The sequence below is a fragment of the Mus caroli genome, unplaced genomic scaffold (genome assembly GCF_978045245.1).
Source record: "Mus caroli unplaced genomic scaffold, Mus_caroli_1 scaffold_2, whole genome shotgun sequence".
Classification (NCBI taxonomy): Eukaryota; Metazoa; Chordata; class Mammalia; order Rodentia; family Muridae; genus Mus; species Mus caroli.
In genome coordinates, this window is record NW_028227257.1 from 142,543,582 (window position 1) to 142,563,021 (window position 19,440).

Genomic DNA, 19,440 nt, shown 5'->3' on the forward strand with positions numbered 1-19,440 from the left:
AAACAAAAGATTCAAGGCCTGTCGTCTGTGAAACTCCCTGCCAGTGTATTTACATCTGGCCTCAAGTTGTCTAAAGCCAGGCAGGACAATGACCATCTTGTAAGTGGGAACCAGAGCCTCAGGGAAATGAAGTCATTCACCTGTCCTTCAAGGAAGTTTTTGCCACTGCCTGCACCAGCTCAGATCCCCATTGCACATTCTTACTGCACCCCTCTGAATTCTCTCCTGGGCTAATGACAACTATCTAGTGATGGGGGAAATGTTTTTGAGACATTGGCACTTAAATTGTTCTTTTAAAGTGACACCAGGAATCCCTGCAGAGACTTTACCTACCCAGGATCAATCAGCTGACCACCCCTCAGGAAGCCCAGGGCATCTGCATTTCCTCCAAGAACAAGAGGCATGAATGTGGTTAGGAGTCCACACACAGTGGCAAGCCATGTCATAACAAACCTCTGTCAAGGAAGCCACTGTGACTCCTTCAGGTCACCTTCCCCAACACTGGACCATGAGTGTTGTGGCTGTCATGTGCTGGTGGTGACAAATGGAATTTTTGATGTGATGAAAGCTTTGCTATGTATTGCTGGAACCCTCCTGCTCTGTCTTCTGCATTCTGCAGCTGGGTCCAAGTGACAATCCCGTGCTTTGAAAGATCCCTGGACTCAAGAACAGTCTGGGCTTAACTCCTGGCTTCATTGCTAACTGTAAACCAAAGCTCACTGAACCTCAGTTTCCTCAACTATAAATTAAGGGGAGGGAAATGTTGAAATCCCTATAAAAGACACAATGCTATGTGACATTAACATACATGCATGGATCCAATCACATCATTTCATTTTCTCCTTTTGATATCCAGTAAGGTAGGTGCTAGGGTTATCATTATTGTTATCACTGTTATTTAAGACAGGGGCTCACATAGTCGAGGCTGGTTTTGAACTCACTTGAATTGATCCTCCTGTCTCTCTCTAGTGAATACTAGAATAATAGATGTGCTTCACCACATGCAGTTTACAGAATGCTGGGGATCACACCTGGGGGATCACTCCTGGGGCATCCTGTATGCTATGTTAGCACTTTACCAACTGTGCCACAGCTAAGGCCACTGAGGCTTAGAGCTGTTAACACCAAAGATTATTCCGAGTGGGAGTGGGAGAGCTAAACTAGGACCTCATTGCAGCAGCCTCCAGATTCCAACAGGGATGCCGTACCCCCTGGCCTACAATGTTGGTGGGGCTCACACTGTATATACGGAATACAGCATAGGGCCACCATTCTCCCTCACGCACATCATGCATTGCCCAGCTCTGGGAACACAACTCAATTTCAATGCCCTTTGTCCTGCAAACCCTCTGAAGGATTGAGGTGAACCATGACCGTGGTGGAAAAGCGTTAGGGAACATGAAAGGATCTAGTACCACTAAGCTGGTGAACGGACTCTGGAATCATTTTATCTGTTTTTATTTTGTAATATAGCTTTGTTTGTTCGTGGTGCTGGTGATCTACCCAGGGCTGTGTATATGTTAATTACTCCCCCAGACCAGGTTCTTAACTATGCAACCTACCTACTCAGGGTCAGAGAGGAGCACCAAACCTTAGGGCAGGTAACTCAGGGGGGATTTGAACTAGTCCATCACCTTCCAAAGACACATTAACAATTGTCTCACTGCAAATCACCCCCAGCCTAGGTTCCCAAGATGTCCCACTGACAGTCAGGCAATGAGAAGCAAGTCCACCCTGGCCATGCCTGGCTCTATAACCCACAACAAACCATTTTATCTTGCTAAGTCTTAAACCTTCTCAGCTGCCAGGTGGTAGTGTACACACCTTTGGTCCCAGTGCCTGGGAAGCAGAGGCAGGGGGATCTCTGAGAGTTCGAGGCCAGCCTGGTCTACACAGCAAATTCCAGTACAAACAGGGCTACCTAGAGAAACCCTGTCTTGAAAAACAAAAACAAATCTAAATGTTCTCAACTGTAAAACAGGCAGGAAAAGATTAAGGTGAGGTTAACATGGTTAAAAAGATGCTTTGCAGTCATGACCACTTAGGCTCTTAGAAAAGAAAAAATGATTTGTGTAGAGGAGATGGAGAGAAGTGTGGAATGAAGAGAGACCCTACCCCAAGCTACAGGCCCCAAGTGATGCTTACACTCTTGAGAACTCCAGCCTGGGTTGGCTCAGCAGAGAGGGTACTCTGCCCATTGGCTGGACAGTTGCCAGCAAAGTGTGGCTTTGGGCAGGCCATCATTTGAGCCTTCATGTGCTCATCTGCACTGTGGGGAGGGAAGTCCTAACCCTTGATGTGGAGAGCCTGGCCCATTCCATCACGATCCCAAACTAATTACCCCAAGGAGAAACTGATTGTTATGTAGCTGTCTCTAACCAACAGATGAGTTTCTTCTGGGTCAGGACCAGTTCATCTAAGTGCCCTAAAGCCTGGTTCCAAGAGATAGGCAGATAAAAGAATAAGAGAGAGCTAAGCTGGAAATCGTACATGTTTCTAAGCCAGGAAACCCTACCTCCTGCCTCCAAAGAAGCAGGCTCAGACTCTTCCGTATCATGACTATTAAGACTGAACTGTGAGTTTAATCTCAATAGCTGGGAGAGAGATGTGCCCTAATTGGGGGCCTTTTTACAAATGGGAAAGCCATGGCTCAGAGAAGGTAACTGATCTGTCCAAGACTCACAGCAGGTAAAATAAACCACGGGGTCATTTGTGAGCCCAGGTTTTTCTGAACTCCAGATCTCCACTTCTCAGCATCCCAGAAGGCATCTGGAAAGAGAGTGAAGCTACTAACCAGAGAAAAGTATTAAGCCCTCACTCAGTCCAGGCTATCCTGAACTAAAGGAGAAGCTCTGAGGTGGGGGGTGCGTAGCAGGAGGTCTCCAAGGAGAGTGGGGACCCCAAGAAACGAAAAGTTTGAACGAACTGACCAGAGTAACTTAAACACTGACCACAGCAATGTGCCTGTCCCACCCCTACTCCCCCCACCCCACCCCTGCTACCCCAGAGTCCAGGCCAGAAGAACCGAATGCTACCTAGCACAGACCAAATAGTGAGGGGCAGATTCAAAGAGAGGCGCAGCAACATGCCATTGGATCTCCCTTACCTCCCTTGATACATCACCAATGGCTGAAGGGATGCCTAGAGACTTCCCAGGTGCCCACCTGGTAGGCTCTATCACCATCGAAGACCTCTGAGGTCTGTACCCTCACTCTAGCCAAAGTTGGTCACACGCTGTCACCACCCCATGAAGTTTTGTTTTGCTTTCTGACAGTCACTGAAACTTCCTGAAGAGATGCTGTACAACTCTTCTGAGTTGCCACTCACTCATCTTTCAACGTCCAGGACCTGTCCTCGCTGTGACACAATCCGGCTGCATAGCCTCTCATATTTTCTTTTGTCTGGGGTTTTGGTTAAACGTCTACTGGAGCGGAGAGGTTCTGCCTTGTATGATGGGGAAACTGAGCTCTAACAACCAGGACTGTTCATCCCAGTTAATCACATAACGAACTAACTTACTGTTATTTTTTTTAACTAGCATCCACCGAGCACAGAGTATCAAGTTGTCGCCCACATCACCTCAGCAGCACCTCCCATCAGTGGCATGGCTGGGTGAGTCTTGGTGCATTTCACGTATTGTAAACTGAAGCTCAGGAGGCAGACGAGGTTTGTCATCTAGCGCTATCAATGAGTACCAGAAAAGCAGGAAATTTGAAATTTGCTGTTCGAACATGGTGCCTCAAGTGTGGGCCTGAGGCTAGAGTTTTCAACATCTTTGGGGGTGTGGAAATCCCATGAAAGTTCCAGATCCTGTCTAGCACACCACACCATCTCCAACCCTTGTTTCCTATAAAGTCTGGGAGGCAGACAACATAAAACAAACAAACCAACAAATGAAAAACAACCCAGGAGATAAGTCAGAACTGCCAGAAAAAATTCCAAGAAAGGGAAGGATGACATGGGGGCAAATGGACAGAGGAACAACTTAAGGCACTAAAAGTCCCATGGGTGGGGACAGAGCAGAAGGGCTCTGGATTCATCTGAAACACTTGGGCTTCTTAAAACATGAACACGTTGGAGAGTCATTTGAATAAAAGATAATAACTAAGAATGGTTTACCACCAGGAGAAAAAAAAAGTCAAGTATGGAGACAGAGGACCACACAAGGAGAAAAAAATGAGGATGAAAACTGGAAATATGGGATGGCAGGCAAAAAGGCTGACATTCTAAGACAAACTACAAAGGGATAAAAAGAAGGCAAAGGCAGACAGGCAGAAGGTTCTTCCAAAAGTCCTGGTCCATGTGAGATTCAGCCTCAGGACTTGGCAACTACAGATGCCCCCACCCTGGCCCAGCTGACCTGGAGGACTCTCTTGGTGAGACCGGTCTTTTGCGCGAGCTGCTTCAAGTCCTTGGCATCAGGATTGTGGTTAATGGCAAAGTAAGACTTCATTGTCCGAAGCTGGTGGTGCTTGAAGGAGGTGCGCATGCGCTTTGTCTTTTGGCTGCTGGGGTAGGGCTGGTCACGATCCAGGTGTTCCGCATCGTTCTCGTTACAGCTAAGCGCTGGGAAAGGGACGCAGAAGCAGCAGGTGAATTTCTTGACTCTGCCTGGTCGCCAAGTCCACACCACCCACTGACAAACACATCTAGTCCGGAAACCCGGTTATGTGCACTCACAATGCTGAAATGGGAATAATATCCCCATTTTAGATATGGAGAAAATGAAGCTCACTGAAAATGGGACCTGCCTAGGAAACAGTGGATTGAACCTTGGAAAAACAAAACGAAACATCCAGAAGCCATCATGTCGCAAGAATAATTTCAAGAGCAGCAGTGGAGTCTTTTTGGATGCCAGAGGCTGCACTAAAAGGCTTTCTCCTTACTCTTTTACGTGTATTTATTTCGTGTGGGGGTGGGGAAAGGGGGTCTGGGGATTGAACTCAAGTCTGCAAACTTGGCAGCAAGCTCCTTGACCCACTGAACTAGCTTGCCGGCCCCTAAAAGGCTTTCTTTGCAAGCACACAGCTGCTGGACAGTTAAAGCAACTCTTTTTACAGATGTTGAGACACAAAGGGAAGGCAGCAAGCCAGGCTCTGACAGCGGTGTGAGCCTGCCATCCGTGGTCCTGCACTCTTTTGTTTCCCAAGTTACTCGCCAAGAAAAATCCTACCGCCTCTATCTCCCTTTAGCAGTCAGTGAACGCTGGCACCCAGAAGTTACTGACAGCCTCGATTTCATTTGGCTTTCATCAACACTCCCTCCCTGAAGGACCCAGTGGGCTCCAGGGCCCCCAGTGCCAGGTCTACAGCTGGGAATTGCATTTTGTAGTTTTTGTCTTCAGCACTGTCCTGTGAGCTGCTCCTCAGGTTTGCAGAAGAAGCAAATGGAGTTCAGGGAAGCTATAAGAAGCTTACCCATCCTCGTGAGAGAGAGCAGTCTGTAGACTGTAGACTGGGAGGGAAAGAAGTAGGAGGAAGATTGCAACTTATCTTTGACTCCCACCTTAGGCTCTTGCTTTATGTCTGTCCCACCACTACGGTTCCGTTTTAGAGGCGAAGAAACTAAAGCCAAGGAAAGGAAGCCACTCTTACACACTGGTAAAGGCTGAGCCCTGAGTCAACACTGGAGCCCCCCTCCTGTTTCCTGCTGCAACGCCTCTGGGAGAGGCGAGAAAGCCTGACTCTTTAGGGAGCCTATCACCATCCCAAGGGATTTTACTAGGGTTTGTGGAGGATTCATGGTTGGGAAAGGGTTAGAAACTTTGGGTGTCAATAACTGCTCAACTGAAGAGTACATGCATCCCAAGTCACCCCATCTTTACAGCACTGGAAAGGTATCTTTCAACATAGTCCATGCCTAGAAATAGAGGTGCCAAAATTAGCAAATAAATGTAAACAGTGCCCAGTTAGATTTGATTTTCTGATAAACAACAGATCCTTTTTGTTTTTCTCCATCAACCATCATATGACTCAAAAGATTGCATGGACCCAAAGGAAACTAAAATTTTATCTAACATTTATATGCTTCTTAGGATACTTTTAAAATTTTGCCCAAAATTGAGAATTAAGTGGCTATCCCAGCAACACTACTTAGAAAGCCCTCTCTGGGGATCCCCTTACCCTTACCCAAAAGCCACTGCGCCTCAATGGATCCTACTTCAAAGCCTGAGCTGTAAATCAGGAACGACCTTTTATCAGAGTTTGTATCCACGTGTACCAAAGCATCCAGATACCCACTCTTTCAATCAGAGTTCCCATCCAGAACATTCAGCGTGAAAAATTTAAAGGGGGATCAGAATACCACTCCTGAGAGCCAGCAGCACTAAATAGCACAGGGAATGGACCCTCCTCTTTCTCCCAGCCCCCAGTTCTGCCGGGTTGGGGCAGGCCTCCCCCAGGGGGAATCTCTGGGCTCATCCCTCTGCCCAGCCCCCACCTGGGCCTCACTGCTGTTAATGAGCTCCGTGGGGACCCTGGCGCCCTGTAGGCCCAAGGGAGGTGCCCTGAGAGCGGCCTACTATGGGGGAAGGTGGTACCGAGGAGGAGTGGGGGTGGGAGAGACGACAGAGGTAGAAAGCTAGAGAACTGGCAACCAGGAGAACGGGAAAGCTGGGTGGGGGCAGTGGAGGGAGAAAGGGAGCTGAATGGAGAGTATGGAGAGTCTCGGAAATAAAGGGGATGTGTGGTGGGGAGTCCTCGTGACAGAACTAATCCTGGGCTCAAGGAGACAAGGACCCTATGGAGAAGAATTTTCCAAACGTCTACTGGCTAAGAAGTCGAGCCAGGAAGAGAGAGCTTGGGAGTCCTAGGTGGGCCCCTCCGGGCCGGCGTGAAGGCCGGGGGTTGTAGCTGGAGCTGGACCTGGAGGAGCCAGGACGGTGGAAGAGGCGCCGATACCCAGACCCCCCTCACTCGCGCCCCTAAAGCCCGGGGCCGTGTGGGGATTCCCCAAGATCAGTTCTGGGGAGGAGCGAGGGGGCTGAGAGAAGGGGGGAGGACCAGGGCTTTCTTCCCCCCCCCTTTTCCTCTCAATTAGGCCGATTCAATGGAGCTAAAGAGCTCGTAAAATCATGAATAATTTACTCGTGATCTGTTATTAACCCATCGGGTTTCGAGCTCTTGTCGCTGGGACTGAACCTGTAATCAAATCTGACTTCGCCTCATTTTACTAAAGACAAGACTGTAGGTTCAATTGTCTAAATAATGGATTGGAATCAAATCAGTAATTATGCAGCCAGGCACAGGCACACACACACACACACACACACACACACACACACACACACACACACACACAAAGCTGGGGCTCAGGGAGGCCGAGCCGGCCAGCCGATCTCCTCGAGACTCCCGCGGCTGTGGCTTGCAAACAGCTCCGCAAAGTGCATGTCCGGGCCCCTCGCAGGCTCCGACCACCACCGATCGTGAGCCCCAAGCTGACCTGCAGCCCAGCTCGGGTTTCGGGGAGATTTGCGTCCTGCCTCTGGAACGAGGTCAGCGCGCCAAGACCAGAGGGTCCGTGGGAGGCGGGCGGCCACAGCTCTCGCCCCGGAAGAACTTTCCGACCCTACGACCTGAGGCCTGGGTCACTCTTCCAGAAGCCCTGGGCCCAGGGACGCCCACACCCACACATCCGCTACTCCCCTTCCCACCAAGCGTCCAGATCTACCTCCCTCGGTAGGATAGCGTCCCCCCCCCCCCCCGCCCCAACCGATTTGCAAAGTGTCCGTGTGTCTGGCCCCTGGGTACAGGGCGCTTACACAAGCAAACTGGTGTCCTCGCAATCCGAAGCCTTCTTCCACGAGCACGCACACAGAGCCCACAGCCTCACGCTCAACTCTCTGGGTCCCATGTTCCAACCCCAGACATCCCAAGGCCCACAGTGCAGCCATTTCTCTCCTGCGGGCGCCGGGAGGTAAAGGAGGAGGCGGAAAGAAAGATCTAGGGAAGTCTGGCTACACCGGACAAACAACTTAGTCCCGGGAGCCCCGAATAACTGAGCCGCACAGCTACTGCCTGTGGGCCCGAGCGCCGTTCCTCCCAGGACTGAGAGTCCAGGCGGGATAAGGCCGAGACCCACACACGCAATAGGATCAGACAAACCGAGAAACACAGAGGCGGAAAGAACAGAACAGAAAGGACTGGAATGAGTGTGGGGCCCAAAGAGAAAAATGAGGTAGCAGAGGGGCCTCTCCGGAACTCAGCTACCAGCCACATCTTTCCGCTGCCTCCTGGGAAGGACAAGACTGATCAACAAAAAGCAAAAATAAATCGCGAAACCTCTGACTCTCTTTTTGCTCAGTCACAAACCGGGTGCCAACCTGGTGCGTCCAAGAAAACATTAGACAACTCCCTACACACCAGATACCTCGGAGCAGACCCCACCTCCCCTCTTTCTTATGGAAGCTGACCTAGCTGATAAATAAGAGGCCACTTGGTTTGGGGAGAAATGGGCCTGGACCGAATCTACTGTATTTTAAGGCTAGTGGGTGATGAGGAGGTGAGCTCTAAGGAACGTTATCTTTAGTAGTACTTTCGGCAAATTTTAAATCGCTGAACCAACCACCACTTTATCACTTATCCAACCGGGGGTTGCATTTTTCCCTTCCCTAGTAGGTCCCAGGACCCTCTATCCCACAATTTCGTTGGACCGAAAAAGGACCTACTCTACTAGCCCACATTTCCCTCCGCAAGCAGTTCAGAGTATTTAAAATCCTAAAGATCCTAATTTCTGCTTCGACCCATAGCCGATCTACAACCTTGGTTTGTTTTGGTTTTCCGCCCCCCCCCCTACGCATCTTGTGATTTACCCTAGGGGGAAAAGGAGAAAGAAAAAAAAATTGAGCATCGGATTTGTTGTTACAAACTTAAGAGAGGAAATGACTACAAATAAACTAGTTCGAAAGCCAGGTGAGTCCTAAACCTTTCCTGGCCCTGCAGACTTCGGGCAGATGTTGCTGGGCCTCAGAACCTTCGCAACTGTTCAGAGCCAGGATGGTGTGGGAGTCCGCTGGAAAGCCCCCAGGACGACAAAGAAATGCGAAATGAGCCCCTCACAGCCCACTGTGAGGACCGGCCAGCTCCAGTGTCTTTGGTAGAGCTGCTTGCTAGGCCGGGAGGGGAAATCCCCGAGACCTGGAAGTGCCGGGTGCCTGAAGATCCGGCTGGACAGAAGGACCCATAGCCCTTGCTAGTAACAGATCCAAGCCTGCGGCCCTGGGGACATTCCATATAACCGGGCTGCAAGCCAAACCCAATGGTGCTCTTGGCCACTGCCAACCTTTTCTCTTGGGACCCTCGCTGCCTAGAGCCGTTGGTCTCCCTACCCTCGGCCACTCGGCCACGCTGCCACTCCGAGCCTGTCTGGTGTCAACACCGCCTTTCTCCCCCGCCCAACCAAACCCCCCCCCGCACCCCCCGCACTTTCTGCACAGCAAAGCCGGTGAGGCAAACCAAAGGCAACTCCAAAATACAATTTCTCAGCGACAAGGTCCTGCACCTGGATCACCAATGAACTAATGCATTCTCTCCTAATGCTTGCTTCAACCGAAGGAGCACCGACTGGAAGCCAGAGTGCTAAAGTCCTTTCTATCAGGAACACTGGTGCATAGGTACCCACTGTACAACAAGCACACTGAAATCTTTCCAAGGCTTCAGACTGTCTTGCACTCACCGGCGTTGTAGGCTGCCAGATCTGCCCCGGGTCCTGGACTCTTGCGCTTTCTCGGCCTCCCCTTTTGCACAGTGCCCACGCCGTTGTAGTAGGGAAGACCCAGCGGGTTAGCCCCGGCTGAGCCCAATCCTGCACTCTTAGCTGCTGCGGCTGCGGCTGCCGCCGCTGCCACGTCGGCGTGGTTAAAGTGTGCCGGGTATTCGCCCTGCAGCAGAGCCTCGAAGTGCAAGCGGCAATAGACCAGGCTGTCCTTCATGCCGAAATGGTCGCCGGTCGTCAGCATCTTGTTACACGTGGTGCATGTGAAGCAGTTGAGGTGATAAACCAAGTCCCGAGCACGCATCACCATCTCTGAGGCCGAGATGCCCAGGTGGCAGCGGGCGCAGCGCTGCACAGAGAACCGCCTGTGGGGACCATGGAGGGAGGGGCTGTGGGGACAAATGGTTGGGTATCCCCCCATATCCCTATACTCCTCCTCCGGGTGCTGTTGCTGTCACTGGGGGGTGGGGTGGGGTCCCCTCCTCAAGACAGACAGCCTGGACTCCAGTTAGAGGGTTAGTGAGAAGGGAACTAGATTTTAACCCAGGCCTGGCCCTGCCTGAAATAGTTTCCCTTAGCCATCTTCACACCCACAGGAAAGTCTACTTTATTCAAAATCTGAGCAAGTCTTAAGAAAGACTTTACTTAGAATGGGGAGCAGCTCCCTCACTTACCCCTTCCTCAACCTTTGCCCCTTCCCTCCAGACCAGCACCTGGGAATTCTACACACCGCTGTAATTTGGAAGAAACAGAGATGGGGAAAGAGAGAAATAGAGACAGAGACACACAGAGAGAATCCATAAATAGACCCTAACTCTAAGGCTGGGGAAGAGAAAGAAGACCTTGGCCCTTACTTTTTAACCCTGGCCACCTTTTACTACCGGCCTCACCCCCAACCCCCAAAGACCCCCCCCCCAGCTGCTGAACTATTCTAGCTCCCCCTCCAATGTGCTCTCAGCTCGTCAGCCAGGCTGCCAGAGTTTTGGGGTGTCTTATTTCTGTCTCCTCTGGTTGAGTCAAGAAACTTCAAAAGGGAAAGTAGCATGAAGACCCCACCCACCCAGGCTGACTTTTTAAGCACCCTAAACTCAGAAAGGAGGGTAACATTGGTTCTTCTGTTCCTACACTTCATGATTCTTTCCAAGGGTGCCCCGAATTGCTAATTTAGAAAGTTGTCACCAAAATTTGGTGGGTGCTGGCTTGGAGAAGAAGGGTCTTGGGTGGGGCAACCTGTACTGGGAGTGAAAGCCAGGGAGGTGGAAGGTGTGGGTCCCTGAAGGCCAGCGGGCGGGCGGGGTCTGGGTAGGATCTACCTGTAGTAGTCTTCTTTGCAGTAGATGCTGCCATCCTTGCTGAAGCAGGTGAGCTCCGACTCCAGGTTGAGCTTGCATTCACAGCACTTGAGGCAGCGCATGTGCCATTGCTTGTCTACTGCCAGCAGGTAGTAGCGGTCAGAGATCTTGCCCCCACAGCCAGCACACAACGCTGCCCGGTCACTGCTGATGGACGGCATGGTCTACAAAAGGAGAAAGACAGAACATTGCCGTAAGGGACAGCCTACAGCTATGCTCCCACCAAGAAAACTCTCCCTGAGCTCCTTCCCTGGCCCTGGCTATCTCTGAATCCGCCTAGAGGACGGTCTAACTGGGCAGCCCATTTTCTCCATCTACCAGGCCCAAGCTGCACAGCTCAGCTCCAGGCAACCACCGAGCCAAGCCGCTGCAGTACCACTTTACAGTTCTAAGTTGTTCTCAGGCCTTATAGGTCTCCCTATTCGTGCCCTTGTGCCCTTGCCCCAGGATGTCCCCGCAGCGTTTAAGTATTGGGACAGAGTGGGGCTCTTCCCCCAAGCTCTCTAAGGGAATTCCTCAAAGTGTTTATTAAAGGTTCTGGGCCTCAGAAAAGAACTAAGACGGTAAAGTAAGGTGAGTATTAAAAGTCTTCCTCCACACGTACTCCTCTTCAGAGAGGCAGCAGGGTTCCTGGCCCCAAGCCTCAGTAGCCTCTTGATCCTTAGACCAAAGGTTCAGCCCAGGGCAAGTCCAGCAACTTCTGGTTCCTGCTTGGGTCTTGCGAGTAGGTTAAGTGGGATATAGGGCGACCTTCCAGGAGGGTGCAAGGCAGGCCCATGTGAAATTTTTTTCCTAATAAAACTGAGCAGCGGAGGTTTATCCAGAAAGAAGGGCTTAGGGGAAACCCGGAGGTCACGGAGCTGTGGCTCTAGAAGGGAGAAACTCCGGCCAGGCTTCCCACCTCCTCGGTCTCTAAAGGTCACTGCAGCCGCTGCTTAGGCAGCGTCTGCTAGTCTGGCCCCGGGGGAGGCTATTTGGGGCCGGGACAGCAGAGCCAGGTACAGAGAACCTAATGGAGTCTCCTTCCGCAGAAGCCAGGCCGGTGACTGAACTCCGAACCATTGCCTGGCCAAATCTAGCCAGTTAGGAACACGGGTCACGATCAACGGAAAGTGCTGGCCCAGATGTCACAGGGCCCTGAAACTGAGCTAAGGAGAGAATCCCAGACTGCCAGAAGACTGAAAGCGATTCAAAACAGCTAGAGCTTCCACCGGTTTTCACTTTTCCCGAGGCGTCGGCGCCAGCACCAGGAGCCGAGAGTCAGGTCTGTGGACCGGAGCGCCTCCGGGAGCGGAGAGAAGAGAGTGGCCTCCACTTCCACTCCCCTTCCACTTCTAGAACAATGTTCTCCTCCACCCTCGCAGTCCAGATCTGGGTTTCAACCTTGATTCCCTCCTCCTCTCTAGCAGCTGAGTTTCTCCTGAGTCTGGTGCCCCGGGCCTCGCACCCTGTCCGAGAATCCCCCAGCCTTGGTCCCGCGCGTCTCGGAGGACTCTACCTAAAGTTCGGGGAACAGAGGCGCTGGCTGGCCCCGCCAGGTCCCAGCTCTCAGCCCCAACTCCACAGCCGCGCGCCTACCGTCTCCGTGTCGCCGCGGTCGATGGCGGAGCTGATGGCCGGAGCCTCGCTCTTGGCCCTGCGGTCCATCTCGTCGATGACCCCGTGCACCTCGGGGCCCGACAGACTGTGGAACAGCATCGCGGCGGGACCGGGGACGCGGCTGCCCCGAGGAAGGGCTTGCCCCCCGCCTCAGCTGCCTGGCGCTCCCGGCGTTAACCGGCCCAGTGCATCGCCACCGCGGCCCCGGCCCCGCCCGAGCTCGGCTGCGCCCCCAGGCTGGGCTCCGGGCCGCGGGCGCCCGCGGGCCAGGACGCCTCCCGCCGAGGCGTGGGGGCAGCTACATCGCGGGGCGCCTGGACGGCGGCGCCGAAGCCAGGGTCACAAGGGCAGGGGGTGAGGTGGGGGCGGGAGACCAGGGCAGAGGTCGGCGCCCGCTGTGGGCGCTTTCACGCCGCAGGCATCGCTCACTGGGCTCTGGCGCCCAGGGCGCAAATCAGGGGCGCAAACTCTGCCCCAGGCGGCGGTGGCTGCAGTCGGGGTTCACCCAGGAACAGCTAGGTGCCGGCGGCCCAGATGCCTGCACGTCTCTTCCCCCCGGGGTGTGTTCCCAACCAAAGGCGAACTGGAGTAGGGGTCTCCACGAAGCCTGCGAGCTGAGCCGAGCCACTGGGAGAATTGAAGAGGAGGAGGAGGAAGAGGAGGAGGAGGCGGCGGCGGAGGAGGTGGAGGAGGAGGAAAAAGGAGGAGGAGCAGAGTGGGAGGAGGAGCCGACGGCCGCGGGCCCAGCCGCGCGCAACGCTACCCAAGCGCGCGCCGAGCTCAGCCTCGACTCCGCAGTCCGCGCCAGCGCAAGCCTCCGCGCCTTTTCTACAGCCGCGCCTGACATCACGTCCTGCCGCCGTGCCATTGGCCGCCCGGCGCCCCAGGCCTTGGCAGCGCGTGCTCCGGGAAGGCGGGAGACCCAGAGGGAGGGGAGAGGCTAGAGGAGGAGAGGAGCGGAGAGAGGAGGTGGTGGGAGCTGGTGGGCGAGGCTGGAGGAGGAGGCGCGAGGGAGGGAGAAGGGAGAGCGCGGGGTTTGGAGTTTTCTAAGCTGAGAACAGTTTCCTGTGTTTCTTCAGGAAGGAAAATTAAACCTTTCCTGGAGTCTCTATCCTAAGAAAGCGCTGCCAAAAGATGCTTGAGGAGGTCTCCATTCTCCCCCTTGGCCTCTGGAACCTGGGGTTGAGGAGGGGCAGAGAAGACAGACCGGGAGTACAGTTCCAAGAGCCTTCGGCTGCTTCCCGCCCATCTGGGCTTCGGTCTGGGGCGCTACTCTCCGCGCTGCGGGCAGCAGCGCAGCCCTCCCGGGGACCAGGCGCAAGTGCCACCAGAGCAATGACTCCCGAGGGTAGAGGGCCGGCTAGCATATCCTCTCTTCAAGTGAGCTAGGGACTATACTGCCAGGCGTGTAGCTCCTGGATTTCTCCAAAGCTCTGCTGCAGTCTGGAGGCATGTCTTTAGGAACTCAGAAAAAGAAACAAGGAGGCCATAGCTCTCTCCCTTGTACGTGCAGTGTGATCCCGAGACAGTGACTCAACCTCCTTTACAGTGTTTGACTTTCTCAATGGGAAACAAGAAGGCTCCCTCCTTTTAGGTGTTTGGGTGTGATGAAAGAAAGAAATGAATGGAAAATGCATAGAGCATAGTAGGCACTCAGCGAATTTCTTAATCGCTCCCTCTTTTTCTTTTCCTATTCGGATCTTCTCACTCCGGGATATACTTGGCAGTTCTTAAAGACCAGAGGCCTATGCTCTTCCTTCCTGTGGGGTACTCCATCCCACTAGCACTCCCCCTCCCACTCTGGACCCACCCTGCCACCTGGTTGCACAAGAACTAACAATAACATGGCCTACCCAGCAAATCCCAACTGCCAGCCCCGAGTCTCTTGGCTGAACCCGGGGCAATGGCTAGGTGTCTGGTGGAACAGGAAGGGATTCGAGAAGAAGAAAAAAAGAAAAGAAAAGGTGATTTGGGGTGAAAAAGAAAAAGGGCAAGTCAGTTACTGAAACTCCTTTCTAGGTCCATTTTACAAGTTGCTTTCTTTCCATGTGATAGTGGGGAGAAATGAAGTCTGAAATGTCAGTCTGCTTGCCTGGCACAATTAAAGGGAAGCCAGGACCTCTGTAGTTTATCTCACAGTTGAGGCAGCATGAAGTCATACTTTTTACATAGTGTACATAACTTTTGCACACAAGTAGGTGTTGCACTGGTGGTGCCTAAGCTCGTGCCCATTTGTGAAAATTTTCGTGCTCGTCTCTTTTTTGGCAAAAATACAGCCAGCACGAATTTTATCTTTGTTAATAACCAGCACAACAGTACAGGAGGTATACAGGTGGGCATCATACCCGAGGAGGCATCTGAACACCCAGGACTAACACTTGTGTGCTGAGGCGAGCCTACTTGATCTTCTGTGAGCTCCTATCAGGTGTATTTGCAAAAACTCTTCAAGTTATGCATGTGTGTGTACACACTGCATGTGTAAAGATGCTCTAACTTTAGGGAAAGACCATCAATCTAAAGACAGGTATGTGCATGTGCAAACACACAGTCCTTCAGTGCCCACATAGATGCTGGCCCACGATCAACTCTAGGAATATATTAGCACGTTATACTGGGGTATCTGGGACAGTTTGTGGGGTTTTTTCTTTTCTCAAAGAAAGTAGGAAATGAAAATTGATTCTGAGAGTCACCAGTGTTGGTCTGGAGGTTGTTCAAGGGGCAGGAAACTTTGTAGGAAGCCTGGGGTGATGTCCTTGGTGCTGGCTGGACTCAAGGAGCTGCCTTCAGAGCTGGGGAGGGGATACTTGGTGATTCTTGTTAAAAGCTGCCCAGAGGGTAGGGAATTATACCCATAAAGAGATGTACACCATTCGGTACCCACCTCTCTGACCGGCAGTCCCCATCCATCCTTGGCCTCAACTTTCCGGCTGCTGGGATCCCCATCCGGGGCACTTCTCTATTCCTCACATCTGGTTAGGAGGCAATAGTGTCTATTGGAGGCTCAAGCTCAACTCCCGCCGCGGGGAGGTATCTGGGCACCCCGGCCCAGGGTTCAGAGGCTGCTAAGTTTGTTAATCATTGGGAGACGTCGCTTTGCCCTGTCCTGGGAGACTAGGCAAGGCGAGGAACAGGCTGTAAACACAGATCCTGACACGTGAATGACATTTACACAGTGCGAGGAGCCGCAGCCTAGAGAAATGCAAGGGGGTGGGGTGGGGATGGGGTGGGGATCAGGCTAGGACAGGTAACTGAAACATTCACAAATGCCCTCGACCCTCTCCCCTGTCAGGGGTAAAGCACCCTCAGTTCCCGGTACCCTGTGTTTTGTGGAAGGTGACAGGTGAACGGGATTCAGGTCTGGCCACTGCAGCCACTGCCTACCTCCCTACCATCTGCTTCCCCGCAGACTAGCAGACCCGCCGCATAATGAGGTAGCAGCCTCCAGCCGGCCACCGTGACTAACTCAGAACAAAAGCGCTCCTCCACGCCTTCTCCAACAAAAGGGCCACCAGCCCTGGCGCTCCCCGAAGGCTGCGGGGCTCCCGGCTGCCGGCTGCGGAGATGCCGCGCGCAAACTTCCCGGGGCTCCCGGGCCAGGCGGCGCCACCCGGCCGGGGCCGCGGAGGGAGGAAGCGCCCAGCCCAGGGAGAAAGTGAGGCCAGGCTGGAGGAGGGGAGAAGGGGGGGGGAGGGCGCCGGCCGCAGCGGAACCAGGGTGATTGATCTACGCGCTGTTCCCGGCGCTCTGTCCCGTTATTAGAGCGGCCAAAGCAGGGCCACGCAAATACCCTCGGAATCGCCAACTAATTGACGCTGCAGGCAACTATTTCATTGTGCGCGCTGGTTTTATGTCTTCATAGCCGGTGATTGACAAGGTGTAATTAGTCATCTCACTCGGTGATAAACATGGGCACCCTCCTCCCGCGGCATCAGGCCGAGTGTACCAGCAGAGGAAGCGATAGTTGACGCTGATATACCATTAAATCAAAATGAAGACGTTCAGAAGTGTGTGTTTGCTGTGACGCTCTCGTGGTTTATTTCTCAAATACGGCACCAACAGATTTACTTGATTTGCAAGTTAACTACAACATTAACTGGTTTTATTTATTTTGCCTCTTTCCTTCCTCTTCCTAGGCAGGGATGTTACTCTTGGAGTATGTGAAGACAGTTTGCTTTTTGACAAGCGAGCAAGCGGGCGCCCAGATTTCTACAGCCTTTGGAGTCTCCCCGGAGGGAAAGGCAGATAGAGCAAACCTCGGACTGGGGAGCCATCCTGGAAGGGCTCTGCGCAGGGGAACCGCCCCTCCCTTTGGCCCCAGACTCTCCTGCCTGGGGCTCCGGTGGTACCACTAAAGGATTGCCTCAAGCTCTGAGGATGAAACTGGGGTTTAGGGTTCCGGAAACCTCTCGAATAACAACTGTGGGAGAGAAAGAGACTCTGCCAACATTTCTTCCCGGCCTCACAACGGAAAGGACTGTTTTCTTAAAGCTGTTGACTTCAGTCACAGAGCCAGTGGCCCGCCACTATTTCCCCTGTCCCCCGCGTAAAGCATAACTTCTCTGTTTGCTTGTACCGTTCAGCAAATTACATTCCTTGCTTACTAAAGTGGATCTTGCTCAGATAAATATATAAATTCTCTCTCTCTCTCTGTCTCTCTCTCTCTCTCTGTCTCTCTCTCTCTCTGTGTGTGTGTGTGTGTGTGTGTGTGTGTGTGTGTGTGTGTTGTTGTTGTTGTTGTTGTTGTTGTTACTGTTACTGATGCTGGTTACTCATTTCAGAAACCTGGGTGCTTACATTTTAAGTGGGATGAGGCCTGATCTGTTATGAGAGCATCAACTGAACAAAGCCACCAGCATCTGAAAATCCGTCTCCAGGTTACCCCATGTGCCCCCAGGAGACCCCACTGGGGAATGGTTCCTGCACTTTTGCCTTCTTTCTAACCTGTTTTTGTCCTATAGAGCAGAAAAATGTAATGATTTTCCCCCACGAGGAAAAGGAATGTGGGGAGGAGGCAGCACTAGGAGAAGCTGGGGTGAGGGTCACAGAGACAGTCAAGGAGCCCTGCATCTTCATAGAGGACTGTCTTCCACCCCACGAGACTTGCGGGCCTTGTTCGGGCAAGGGAAGGCTGCTTTATATTGATGAGAGAGGTTGTCTGCAGCAGCAAATGTGCTCAGGCATGGCTCTTTCACTATGAAATCTGTTCATTGTTTTGGTCATACCATACAGAGATCTGCTGATCACCAGTATTGACAGTACAAGTCAGTGGGACCTTCATTATTTCCAAGAGGAGTCCCTTGTCTGTGTCACTAGAACAGAGAAGTAGCTTGGCCCATGGTAGGCAGACAGGAGCCCAATTCCTCCTCCTCTTCTCCCTGCAGCGATCTGAACAATTCGGGAGGAAAAAAATGCCTCCCTGGGCGTCAGCTGAGAAGGTTGGGGAACTAACCAGGGCTCATGCTCTCTCTCTCTCTCTAGGGCCCTGTTAAATGCACTGAACTTAAAATGAAACACGAAGTGTGAATTTCAGGTTTGAACATGATGCATCGGGAAATGTGAAGGTTGGCAGCCCTTTCCTCCCTCCTGCCTTTCGGTAGCAGGTATTAATATTGTATTAAATGTTATGAGAAAGTAAGGGCTGTGGAGAGGAATGTGCTCAGATGCAATTTTGTCAAGGTTTTTATCTGTGATTATGGTTCCAGATGTAGAAACTCCCGGAGGAGAGAAATGAGGGGCTGCTGGCATGTGACATGTGTTTTAAGGTGTTTGGCAGTGTTTCTCAAAGTGGTGACAAAATGTTCAATTTTATTACAGGGAATTGGTAAAAGAAATACGAATTCTAGGTCAGAGATTATTCACCTTCAGCAAAAACAATTTACCATTATTGATTAGGGTGTGGAAAGTTTGTATCTGGGCCCTCCTCAAATCACATTGTCAACAATATAAATCTGTCAGATCAAATTATTCTTAAAGAACAATTGCAACAAAATACACAATAGCTAATTGCATTCTCCTCCTTCCTCCAGCTAATTTCCACAAAAAGGTACACACTGCCCTGGAATGGAAAGTGAATATAACAACAAGAGGCCTTGCATTTCTTATGCTACAAGGATACCTTGTATCTAGAGGGTCAGTTCTTTTTAACTTAGCCAGTCCTAAAAAGGACATTTTGCTAACCCCTGCTTTCAGTCTTTCAGATTAAAGACAGCAATAAATTTTCCCACATAGGAAAACTTAGTTTCTTAAATAAGAATCAGGAAGATTCTGTAGGAGGAAGTAGGGATGGTAGTGATGGGAAAGGAAGTAGAAAAACCACCAGGTGGCTGACATCTCTTTTAATTGCATACACTTGATACTGGAAATTTTTCCCACCAATCTTTCTTTATTCAAAGGCATCTCCACCATCCTTCTCAGAATGCAAGACACCCTAAACTCCATTTTGAACACAAGTTTCTCTAATAAATCTTTTATGAGCTTCACATACACCAGCATTAATAGATTGAGGTGCCCAGCTATGGCTCACTAGCCTGAAGGTGGGTTTGGTAACTACTTCCATAGAACAGAAAGAGGTTTTGCCTCAAGATTCTGGATTTTTTTTTTTTTATTATTTCTCCCAGGATCCTCTACCAAAGGCCAAAAGACTGTACCCATTTACAGACCCTACTGCTAGTTATAAGTCATCCCACACCTAGCACATCCATTCAAACCCACCCTTTCTGTCATCCTAACCAAGGGACACTGCTTTGTGCTCTCCAGCCTTGATATGATTTTACCATCA

General features: G+C 51.7%; 1 protein-coding gene across 6 annotated transcripts in view; it reads right to left on the reverse strand.

Moving 5' to 3' along the window:
- Nucleotides 1-19,440, reverse strand: part of Lhx2 (LIM homeobox 2) — a 30,410-nt gene that overhangs the window by 5,104 nt on the left and 5,866 nt on the right. The window contains exons 1-4 of one of the 6 annotated variants that reach the window (XM_085834957.1): nt 12,642-13,325; nt 11,025-11,227; nt 9,673-10,100; nt 4,361-4,566 (exon numbers count right to left, since the gene is read on the reverse strand). In XM_085834957.1, the coding sequence (XP_085691083.1) occupies nt 4,361-4,566; nt 9,673-10,100; nt 11,025-11,227; nt 12,642-12,761 (957 nt within the window). In that variant the 5' untranslated portion in view covers nt 12,762-13,325. Of the gene's footprint in view, nt 1-4,360; nt 4,567-9,672; nt 10,101-11,024; nt 11,228-12,561; nt 13,326-19,440 lie in introns of those variants that run through there. The other 5 variants (XM_021154342.2, XM_085834958.1, XM_029469300.2 and 2 more) reach the window with 5 other exon arrangements.